The sequence below is a fragment of the Pseudoliparis swirei genome, chromosome 9 (assembly GCF_029220125.1).
Source record: "Pseudoliparis swirei isolate HS2019 ecotype Mariana Trench chromosome 9, NWPU_hadal_v1, whole genome shotgun sequence".
NCBI lineage: Eukaryota > Metazoa > Chordata > Actinopteri > Perciformes > Liparidae > Pseudoliparis > Pseudoliparis swirei.
Window position 1 is genome coordinate 800,531 of NC_079396.1, and position 12,355 is coordinate 812,885.

Consider the following 12,355-nt stretch of genomic DNA (forward strand, 5'->3'; position numbering starts at 1 on the left):
GTAACTACCAGACCACAACTACACCACATAACTACACATCAACCTACACACCACAACTACACACTACACCACAACTAGAGCACTACACACTGTACAACCAGACATCAACTACACACACACACAGGTTACATCAAGCACACACACTACAGACCCACAACTAAACACACCACATTACACTACACAGGACCAGACCTCAACTACGCACACATTACACATCAACTGTAGGACCACACACTCAAATGCACCACACACCAACAACTTCCATCAACTAGGACCAGACCTCAACACCACATTACACTTCCTGTAGGACCAGACCAACAACACCACAGGTTAGAGCACTTCCAGGACCAGACCTCAACCACACACACACAGGTTGAACACATCAACTAGGACAGACCTCAAACACACACATACACACTTCCTGTAGGACCAGACCTCAAACGCACCACAGGTTAGAGCACACCTACACAGACCTCACACGCACCACAGGTTACACACCCACCAGACCTCAACTACACACACACACTACACATCCAACTACACCTCAAACGCACCACAGGTTACACATCAACTGTAGGACAGACCTCAAACATCACAACTACACACTTCCTGTACCACACACTACAAACTGCCCACACTAACTAACTCAACAACTACACACACATGTCAACTACACACTACACACCACATAACACACACACTACACACACCACAATCACAACTACACACACACACACAACACACTACACATCAACAACTACACACCACACCAAACTACACCACAACTACACACTATCAATCAACCACACACACACACTACACATCAACTACACACCACACCCAACTACCACACACATCAACAACTACACACTACATCACTCAAACACTACACAACACACTACACAATCAACAACTACACACCAATTAATCAACTACAACCACACATCAACTACACACACACAACACTACACATCAACAACTACACACTACACACTACACAACTACACATCAACATTAATTAACACCACACCACATCAACTACACATCAACTACACACTACACACCCACAACTACACATCAACAACTACACACTACACATCAACTACACACACTACACATCAACTACACACACACACTACACACCAACAACTACACACTACACATCAACTACACACACTACACATCAACTACACACACACACACTACACATCAACAACTACACACTACACCAACTACACACACACTACACATCAACAACTACACACTACACACCCACAACTACACATCAACTACACACACACACACTACACATCAACAACTACACACTACACACCCACAACTACACACTACACATCAACTACACACTACACACCCACAACTACACATTACATTACATTACATGTCATTTAGCAGACGCTTTTATCCAAACACTACACATAAGTGCATTTCAACCTAGTACAAACTACACAACAACAAGAATACAGGAAGTACATTTCCTCAACATAGTCGAACTACAAAAGTACCATAAGTAAGTGCTATCTATGCTACACTGAAGTACACTAATCTGTGTTTTAATCCAGATATAGTCTAAAATACAGTCTCCACGGAAGATGTAGAGACTTCTGCTGTCCTGATGTCATAGCACATTCCCACCACTGAGGAGCCAGGACAGCAAACAGTCTGAGATTACACCTCGAGGTGCAGTATCACAGTCGATTGGCTGTTGCACCAACTACACAACGGTGTACGTGTGACCATATCCCGGATAGACGGGCCCGATCCGCTCAGAGCACACACGCCAGAACCAGTTTTTGAAGACATGCACAGCTACACACCTAACCAGTGGAGAGCGGAACTACAGTGGTGGGTGAATCTCACTGAAGACCAGTCGAGCTACTGCATTCTGGATGAGCTGATCGGATGGCCTTAGCAGGTACACCACAAGTTGCAGTAGTCTGAAATGACCAGAGCCTATCAGAACTACACACCGCCTTCTGAGTAAGAAGAACATTCTCAACTGATGTTGTGCAGCATGTACACCCACAGGACACATCAACTGCACACTACACATCAACTTGGCCAGGAGAACTGTACACAGTGTCACCACACGAGGTTCCTGGCAGTCCTACCAACACAGAGCTGTTGAAGGTGATAGTCCAACTACACACCTGGAAGGAATAGTAGCTCACAATCTCAGGTGGTGAGCAGACATCCACTGAGACATGTCAGTCAGACACAGAGACTACAGCACACCTGACATCAACTAAACACACCACAGTTGGTGTCATCAACATCACACTATGGCTACACCATGAACGAATGACAGACCTAGAGAATGTATACAGAGAAGAGAGGGGACCCAGGACTACCTTGAGGAACCCCAGTAGTACACACAAGGATCAGACACAGATCCTCTCCAAGTTACCATAATCCTAAGGTAGGAAGAGAAAAGAGCGAGTGCAGTGCCTGAGATCCCAGGTCCTGAACAGAAGAGATCAATCTGGTGGTTCACTGTCAAATGCTCAGAACACACCGAGAAGGATAACAAGAGAGAGGCTGCTCTGGCAGTGTGAAGCTGCACACAGAGACAGCATCACTACACTGTCAGTGGCCGGCCTTGAATCCAGACTACACATCAAGAAGGTGTCAACTGGAGATACACACACTTGGCTCAAGATAGCTCGCCCAGAGTTTTGGCACATCAAAAGGAACACTACACACCCACAACTGTAGTTGCTGACCACACAGACACACACACAACTAGAGGGTTGACACGCCTCCTTCACATCAACTAAAACAGCCACTGAGACTGTTAATAAGATGGGTGACACACCACAGACTATCAACTACACAGCCTGGAGAATAGACACATCAACTCACACATCAGCTACACACACACAACTACACACTACAACCACACACTCACAGGAACTAGAGAATTACATCTCTGTCCCTCCCTCCCTCTCTGTCTCTCTCCTCCTCTCTCTCCCTCCCTCTCTCTCCTCCATCTATCTCTCCCTCCCTCCTCTCTGTCTCTCTCTCTCCTCCATTCCTCCCTCCTCCCTCTCTGTCTCTCTCTCTCCTTCCCTCTCTGTCTCTCTCCCCCTCCCTCTCTCCCTCCCTCCCTCTCTGTCTCTCTCTCTCCCTCTCTGTCTCTCTCTCCCCTCCCTCTCTGTCTCCTCTCTCTCCTCCCTCCTCTCTCCTCCCTCCTGTCTCTCTCTCCCTCCCTCTGTCTCTCCCTCTCCTCTCTCCCCTCTCTGTCCCTCTCTCTCTCCTCCCTCTCCCCTCTCTCCTCCCTCTCCCCCATCTGTCCCTCCCTCCTCCTCTCTCTGTCTCTCTCTCCCTCCCTCTCCCTCTCTGCTCCTCTCTCCCTCTCTGTCCCTCTCTCTCCCTCCCCTCTCCCCCTCTCTCTCCCTCCCTCTCTCTCCTCTCTGCTCCTCTCTCCCTCTCTGTCCTCTCTCCTCCCTCCCCTCTCCCTCTCTCCTCTCTCTCTCCCCCTCTCCCCATCTGTCCCTCCTCCCTCTCTGTCTCTCTCTCTCTCCCCCTCCCTCTGTCTCTCCCTCCCTCCCCTCCCTCTCTGTCTCTCTCTCTCCCTCCCTCTCTGTCTCTCTCCCTCCCTCTCTGTCCCTCTCTCTCCCTCCTCTCCCCTCTCTCTGTCTCTCTCCTCCTCCCTCTCTCCTCCCTCTCCCTCTCTCCTCCCTCTCTCCTCCCTCTCCCCTCCCTCTCTCCTCTCTCTCTCTCTCCCTCCCTCTCTGTCTCTCTCCCTCTCCCTCCCTCTCTCTCCCTCTCCCCCTCCCTCTCTGTCTCTCCCTCCCTCCCTCTATGTCTCTCTCTCTCCCTCCCCTCTCCCTCTCTGTCTCTCCCTCTCTCTCTCTCCCTCTCTGTCCCTCCCCTCTCCCCCTCTCTCTCCCTCCCTCTCTCCTCCCTCCCATCTGTCCCTCCTCCTCCCTCTCTGTCTCTCTCCCCCTCCCTCTCTGTCTCTCCCTCCCTCTCTGTCTCTCTCACTCTCCCTCCCTCTCTCCCTCCCCCCCTCTCTCCCTCCCTCTCTGTCCCTCTCTCTCCCTCCTCTCCCCTCTCTCTCCCTCTCTCTCTCCCTCCCTCTATATTATATGTTCTCTTTAACACAGGATTATGAATCTGATGATATTAATCCTGAGTTAATGAGTCAGTTTACCTCTCTGTGTTTCCTCTCGGCCAATCAGAGCGTGGCCCTGCAGCTCGTTAAGACCCACTTAGCCGTGTCGTCATTAAGCTGCTTAGGCAGCAGGTGAGCGGCCACACGCGTGTGCACCTGGCTGGACGGAGTGAACACGCATCACCATGACTGGTTTTAGGAGGAAATAGACGAGTTATCGATCTGGATATTTCTGAGTGGACTCTGTGAGCGATCCAATCAGGATGGAGTGCAGCAGCCAGGTAACGGCTGCGTCACCACTGGGCTATACCACCTGTAATATTATATAATGTTATAGACAGACTAGTAGACCCAGTATGTAAAGTCACCACTGGGCTATACCACCTGTAATATATATATATAATGTTATAGACAGACTAGTAGACTCACTATAGTGTAAAGTCATCACTGGGCTATACCACCTGTAATATATATATATAATGTTATAGACAGACTAGTAGACTCACTATAGTGTAAAGTCATCACTGGGCTATACCACCTGTTATATATGATATAATGTTATAAACAGACTCGTGGTGTAGAGACAGTGGGGTCCAGCACACCACTGTAGGATAAAGACATCAGGAAGCTTTGACAACACACACACACACACACACACACGCACACGCACACAGTGCAGACGGACATGTTTCTAGTCGGCATACCTTTGCAGTGGTAAACAATCCTGCCTATTATTTTCATGAAAGTAGCTATAATGTATTATCTAAAAGTACTACGTACAAGTACAATAAGGAAGTATTATCAGCTAAATGTATATAAAGGTGATTCCAAATGCAAAGCAAGTGGGATTGACTCCACACGGCTCTCAACATGGCAGAGGATGAGTGGGCAGCTGGTAGCTAACAGGGCTAACAGGGCTAACTGGGTTAATGTGGCTAACTGGGCTAACAGGGCTAACTGGGCTAACGGGGCTAACTGGGTTAATGTGGCTAACTGGGCTAACAGGGCAAAGGGCTAACGAGGCTAACAGGGCTAACTGGGTTAATGTGGCTAACTGGGCTAACGAGGCTAACGGGGCTAACAGGCCTGTTAGATCTCTGCTCTAGGAAGTGAAAGTTTAAACAGAAGCTTTGAAACTCAGACCTTCACCACGTGTATCATCTGTACCTGTGTCTCTGGGTCATACCAACAGGTGACTTGTTAAACACCTGTACCTGTGTCTCTGGGTCATACCAACAGGTGACTTGTTAAACACCTGTACCTGTGTCTCTGGGTCATACCAACAGGTGACCCCCCAGCTGATGATGGCTGTGGGGACCGCTGTGATTGGCTCCCTCCAGTTTGGCTACAACACCGGCGTCATCAACGCTCCTCAGAATGTGAGAATGTATTATATTTATTGTAGTTGTGTGAGGGATGAGTGAGATAGAAGGATGAAGAAATATGAAGAAAATATAGAAATAAAGAAATATATATATGTATATATTATAAGAATAAATACTGCAGGTGTTTTGGTAAAGCAGAATCCAGGCGGTGCGTTCACTGCCTTCACAGCGAGAGCAGCGCGTCGGTCCAGGAGAGGCGGACTGCAGCCTCTGATTGGCCGGTGGGGTCAAGGACCCGCCCACTCCTCTGCGGTCCAACGGGACCTCAGGACCTCGTCGTAGAGACAGAGAACATTGACCACGAGGATCTGATCCATGTGCTCTCACACAGGAGGTCTTCACTTAGTGTGTGATTCAGGACCCAACGGGATTCATCCTGCGTCGCGTTCAGGCTCATCTGTTCCTCCGTGAGCCTTCAGGTGGAGAACCTTTGTCCTGAAGGTCCGTGGGGCGAGGAACAGGTTCATGAGATGAGTCGGTTAGTCAGAGGCCTAAAGGGTTGAGGAGCCCATCTGTAAGCACCGGGTTACCTGGTCACTCCCTGACCTCATGTGACCTCTAAAGGTCATGATGACTAGTGTGGGTTGAGGTTCCTCCAAATGTTCCATCTTCTTACTGGGATATTTTATTTTGAATAATATGTTTACGTGGGAGTTTTAAGTCTTGTTTTGGAAAGGTCTCTTAACTCCAACGACCTCTGAGAGCAGGTCACCTCGTCACGGCAACGGGAGGATGGAGCTCCAGGATCCCTGAGTGGTGCTGATGGAGCGAGTGACGAGGTTTCTGTTCACGCCGTAGATCATCGAGAGCTTCTACAACGACACGTGGAGCGCCAGGTTCTCCGAGCCCATCCCCAGGAGCACGCTCACGGGCCTGTGGGCGCTCTCGGTGGCCATCTTCTCCGTGGGGGGGATGTGCGGCTCCTTCTCCGTCGGCCTCTTCGTCAACCGCTTCGGCAGGTACGACTTCCTTTATCCATAACACGCTCTAAAGGAAGAACTCCATGCTGGTGTCTCCTCTCTAAAGGAAGAACTCCATGCTGGTGTCTCCTCTAAAGGAAGAACTCCATGCTGGTGTCTCCTCTCTAAAGGAAGAACTCCATGCTGGTGTCTCCTCTAAAGGAAGAACTCCATGCTGGTGTCTTCTCTAAAGGAAGAACTCCATGCTGGTGTCTCCTCTCTAAAGGAAGAACTCCATGCTGGTGTCTCCTCTAAAGGAAGAACTCCATGCTGGTGTCTTCTCTAAAGGAAGAACTCCATGCTGGTGTCTCCTCTCTAAAGGAAGAACTCCATGCTGGTGTCTTCTAGGAAGAACCCATGCTGGTGTCTTCTCTGAAGGAAGAACTCCATGCTGGTGTCTTCTAAAGGAAGAACTCCATGCTGGTGTCTCCTCTCTAAAGGAAGAACCCATGCTGGTGTCTCCTCTCAAAGGAAGAACTCCATGCTGGTGTCTTCTAAAGGAAGAACTCCATGGAACCCATGCTGGTGTCTTCTCTAAAGGAAGAACTCCATGCTGGTGTCTTCTCTAATGGAAGAACTCCATGCTGGTGTCTTCTCTAAAGGAAGAACTCCATGCTGGTGTCTTCTAAAGGAAGAACCCATGCTGGTGTCTTCTAAAGGAAGAACCCATGCTGGTGTCTCTCTAAAGGAAGAACTCCATGCTGGTGTCTCCTCTAAAGGAAGACCCATGCTGGTGTCTCCTCTCTCCAAAGGAAGAACCCATGCTGGTGTCTCTAAAGGAAGAACTCCATGCTGGTGTCTCCTCTAAAGGAAGAACTCCATGCTGGTGTCTCCTCTAAAGGAAGAACTCCATGCTGGTGTCTCCTCTAAAGGAAGAACTCCATGCTGGTGTCTCCTCTAAAGGAAGAACCCATGCTGGTGTCTCCTCTCAAAGGAAGAACCCATGCTGGTGTCTCCTCTCTAAAGGAAGAACCCATGCTGGTGTCTCTCTAAAGGAAGAACTCCATGCTGGTGTCTCCTCTAAAGGAAGAACTCCATGCTGGTGTCTCCTCTCTAAAGGAAGAACTCCATGCTGGTGTCTCCTCTAAAGGAAGAACTCCATGCTGGTGTCTCCTCTAAAGGAAGAACTCCATGCTGGTGTCTCCTCTAAAGGAAGAACTCCATGCTGGTGTCTTCTCTAAAGGAAGAACTCCATGCTGGTGTCTCCTCTAAAGGAAGAACTCCATGCTGGTGTCTCCTCTAAAGGAAGAACTCCATGCTGGTGTCTCCTCTAAAGGAAGAACTCCATGCTGGTGTCTCCTCTCTAAAGGAAGAACTCCATGCTGGTGTCTTCTCTAAAGGAAGAACTCCATGCTGGTGTCTTCTCTAAAGGAAGAACTCCATGCTGGTGTCTCTCTAAAGGAAGAACTCCATGCTGGTGTCTCCTCTAAAGGAAGAACTCCATGCTGGTGTCTTCTCTAAAGGAAGAACTCCATGCTGGTGTCTTCTCTAAAGGAAGAACTCCATGCTGGTGTCTCCCTCTAAAGGAAGAACTCCATGCTGGTGTCTTCTCTAAAGGAAGAACTCCATGCTGGTGTCTTCTCTAAAGGAAGAACTCCATGCTGGTGTCTCCTCTAAAGGAAGAACTCCATGCTGGTGTCTCCTCTAAAGGAAGAACTCCATGCTGGTGTCTTCTCTAAAGGAAGAACTCCATGCTGGTGTCTTCTCTAAAGGAAGAACTTCATGCTGGTGTCTCCTCTCTAAAGGAAGAACTCCATGCTGGTGTCTCCTCTAAAGGAAGAACTCCATGCTGGTGTCTTCTCTAAAGGAAGAACTCCATGCTGGTGTCTTCTCTAAAGGAAGAACTCCATGCTGGTGTCTCCTCTCTAAAGGAAGAACTCCATGCTGGTGTCTTCTCTAAAGGAAGAACTCCATGCTGGTGTCTCCTCTAAAGGAAGAACTCCATGCTGGTGTCTTCTCTAATGGAAGAACTCCATGCTGGTGTCTTCTCTAAAGGAAGAACTCCATGCTGGTGTCTCTCCCAAAGGAAGAACCCATGCTGGTGTCTCCTCTAAAGGAAGAACTCCATGCTGGTGTCTCCTCTAAAGGAAGAACTCCATGCTGGTGTCTCCTCTAAAGGAAGAACTCCATGCTGGTGTCCTAAAGGAAGAACCCATGCTGGTGTCTCCTCAAAGGAAGAAGAACCCATGCTGGTGTCTCCTCTCAGGAAGAACTCCATGCTGGTGTCTCCTCTAGGAAGAACTCCATGCTGGTGTCTTCTAAAGGAAGAACCCATGCTGGTGTTCTCTCTAAAGGAAGAACCCATGCTGGTGTCTCCTCAAAGGAAGAACCCATGTTCCATGCTGGTGTCTCTCTCAGGAAGAACTCCATGCTGGTGTCTTCTCTAAAGGAAGAACTCCATGCTGGTGTCTCCTCTCTAAAGGAAGAACTCCATGCTGGTGTCTCCTCTCTAAAGGAAGAACTCCATGCTGGTGTCTCCTCTAAGGAAGAACTCCATGTTGGTGTCTCCTCTCAAAGGAAGAACTCCATGCTGGTGTCTCCTCTAAAGGAAGAACCCATGTTGGTGTCTCCTCTAAAGGAAGAACTCCATGCTGGTGTCTCCTCTCTAAAGGAAGAACTCCATGCTGGTGTCTTCTCTAAAGGAAGAACTCCATGCTGGTGTCTTCTGCTGGAAGAACTCCATGCTGGTGTCTCCTCCAAAGGAAGAACCCATGCTGGTGTCTCCTCTCTAAAGGAAGAACCCATGCTGGTGTCTCCTCTAAAGGAAGAACTCCATGCTGGTGTCTCCTCTAAAGGAAGAACTCCATGCTGGTGTCTCCTCTCTAAAGGAAGAACTCCATGCTGGTGTCTTCTCTAAAGGAAGAACTCCATGCTGGTGTCTTCTCTAAAGGAAGAACTCCATGCTGGTGTCTCCTCTAAAGGAAGAACTCCATGCTGGTGGCCAACGTGCTGGCCTTCGTTGCGGCTGCGTTCATGGGCTTGTCCAAGATGGCCGCCTCCTTTGAGATGCTGATCGTGGGCCGCTTCGTCGTGGGCGTGTACTCCGGCCTCAGCACCGGCTTCGTGCCCCTGTACGTGGAGGAGATCTCCCCCACGGCTCTCCGAGGAGCTTTAGGGACTCTGCACCAACTGGGCGTGGTGGTCGGGATCCTCATGGCGCAGGTGAGACCCGGACGCTACGATTGGCCTCTTCCTGTTTGGGGGCGGGACTAACCAACGCCTACAAACGGGGATGTGTAGGTTCATCTATTTGCACAATTCAAGCAATACAATTCAAAAACATACAAACATAATAGAGATGCATTAATATCACGGTGCAGGAAGAGCTAACAAGCCAACGAAAAGGCTGGATAGAAAACATACATGTCAACATTACATCATCCAAACCACTCATCCTCATGAGGGCGAAGGCAGGGTCACCTGGACAGGGTCACCTGGACAGGGTCACCTGGACAGGGTCACCTGGACAGGTCACAGTCCGTCTCAGATATATCAACATCTATAACATATATAATGTACATATCCAGTCACCAGTGTGAGGTCACATGACGCGTCTGGTGAATCAGGATGTGGACATGCGACAATAATCCAATAATGGGATGAAGGTTTAATGTCAGTCGGGCCGCCGCGCTGTCACCGTGCCGACGTGATGATGCTGATGAGTAAACACACTCATCCTCACGGCCGTCTCAGGTGAGCTGGTCGCTGAGGTCACAGGTCACGCCCTGCGGCCTCGTAGTCTTCATGTGTGGGTCTGAAAGCGTCACGATGCACGTGGAGCTTTAATGTTCAGACTGCATGTTTACGCTTGAGTTCCTCTGAGTCATGGAACACGTGTGTGTGTGCAGGTCTTTGGGACCCAGGCCCTCATGGGGACCCCCTCCCTGTGGCCCCTCCTCCTGGCCTTCACCGTGCTGCCGGCGGTGCTGCAGTGTGTCCTGCTGCCCTTCTGCCCGGAGAGCCCCAGATACCTCCTGATCAACCTGGGGGAGGAGAGCCGCGCACACACAGGTGAGGACACACACACACACACACACACACACACACACACACACACACACACACACACACACACACACACACACACACACACACACACACACACACACACACACACACACACACACGCGCTCGGAGGACGTGTCTGAGGACCTGCAGGAGATGAAGGCGTCCTGCAGCTGCTCCGCTCGCCCGAGCACCGGCCGGCCGTCGGCGTGGCCGTCATAATGCACCTCTCGCAGCAGCTGTCGGGCATCAACGCCGTAAGTCACCAGAGGAGCCCGCGAGGTCACGAGAGGGACAGGTTAGTGGCGGCATACGTCACAAGCTGCTCCACCCTCACTGCTCCGTCACCAGGGACATGAGGTCCTGCTGGAGGGACCCGACTCAACAAGGAACGCAGAATCAGAGATATGTGGTAGCTCCTCCCACCAGGTGGTACCTCACATAGTAGCTCCTCCCACCAGGTGGTACCTCACATGGTAGCTCCTCCCACCAGGTGTACCTCACATGGTGGCTCCTCCCACCACGTGGTACCGTACCTGTCTGAGGACCTCTTGAGGAGGGCGTGGCTCCTGCTCATGCTCCTGTCCTCGTGTTCAGGTGTTTTACTACTCGACGGGGATCTTTGAGCGTGCAGGTGTGTCTCAGCCCGTCTATGCCACCATCGGAGCCGGAGTGGTCAACACGGCCTTCACCGTGGTTTCTGTAAGTGACACGTCGACCTGCAGTGACTCCACCTCCGTGTGGCGCTGACGCTCCTCCCTCTGCAGCTGTTCGTGGTGGAGCGGGTGGGCCGGAGACCCCTGCAGCTCACCGGCCTGATGGGCATGGCGGTGTCCGCCGCCTTCCTGACGGTTGCCATGGCGCTGCTGGTAAGTGTCTGACTCGCCGTCCCGAGGCTCTGGCCGGGGTGACGCTCTGGGCTCCTCAGGACCGGCTCAGGTGGATGTCCTACGTCAGCATGGTGGCCGTCTTCAGCTTCGTGGCGTTCTTCGAGGTCGGGCCCGGGCCCATCCCCTGGTTCCTCGTGGCCGAGCTGTTCGGCCAGGGCCCGCGGCCCGCGGCCGTGGCCGTCGCCGGCTTCTGCAACTGGACGGCCAACTTCCTGGTGGGGATGGGCTTCCCGTACGTGGAGGTGAGGCGAGCGTCCGCTCCCACCATGTCGCGGTAACGCTCTCCGTGACTGACCTCTGTGATGTCACTCAGCAACTGTGCGGCCCGTACGTCTTCATCATCTTCGCGGTGCTGCTGCTCGGCTTCTTCACCTTCACCTACCTGAAGGTCCCGGAGACCAAGGGGCGGAGCTTCGACGAGATCGCGGCGGGGTTCCGCCGGGCGGCCGGCCAGGGGGACAAGTACTCGGCCCCCGAGGAGTTCAACAGCCTCCGGGGGGACGACCCCGACCTTTGACCTCTGCTGCACATTCACACACTGGCGTGCCGCAACGTTAGCTGGCGCACCTTTAAATATCCCATCAACGAATGTTAGGGCACATTAGAGACCGATGACATCATTGTGTGACATCATTATTTTAATAACTCTGCAGAAACATCTCTTTGTAGTTAAGTTATTATTTATTTATTTACTTTTCCATGTCAATTGTTTTTGTTTTATTAATATTATTTTCAACATCAATGAAACAATTATCTGGAGTTCATAATAATTCATAATAACTGAAACTAGAGTAAGAACTTTATGTAGTCTTTGTATTTGTATAATTACATACCCAACATTTACATATCTATTCATTTACTGTATTTCTATGTAACAACCCTTTAATTAAACACACACATATATATATATATATATATTATATGTATATTGAAACTCTGACATTGTGTATATTCAAAAGATTTCTTCACACAGATCATAAA

The 12,355-nt window shown here is 50.4% G+C and overlaps 1 protein-coding gene across 1 annotated transcript; it reads left to right on the top strand.

Annotated features, from left to right (window-relative positions):
* The first annotated feature begins 4,254 nt into the window (after nucleotides 1-4,254).
* On the top strand, nucleotides 4,255-12,311 carry LOC130198954 (solute carrier family 2, facilitated glucose transporter member 1-like). The gene is given in 9 exon segments (XM_056422083.1): nucleotides 4,255-4,416; nucleotides 5,422-5,514; nucleotides 6,319-6,479; nucleotides 9,401-9,641; nucleotides 10,328-10,741; nucleotides 11,082-11,186; nucleotides 11,252-11,353; nucleotides 11,413-11,616; nucleotides 11,688-12,311. Coding segments are annotated over 9 exon segments (1,542 nt in total). The 5' UTR covers nucleotides 4,255-4,398; the 3' UTR covers nucleotides 11,892-12,311.
* The last annotated feature ends 44 nt before the right edge of the window (nucleotides 12,312-12,355 follow it).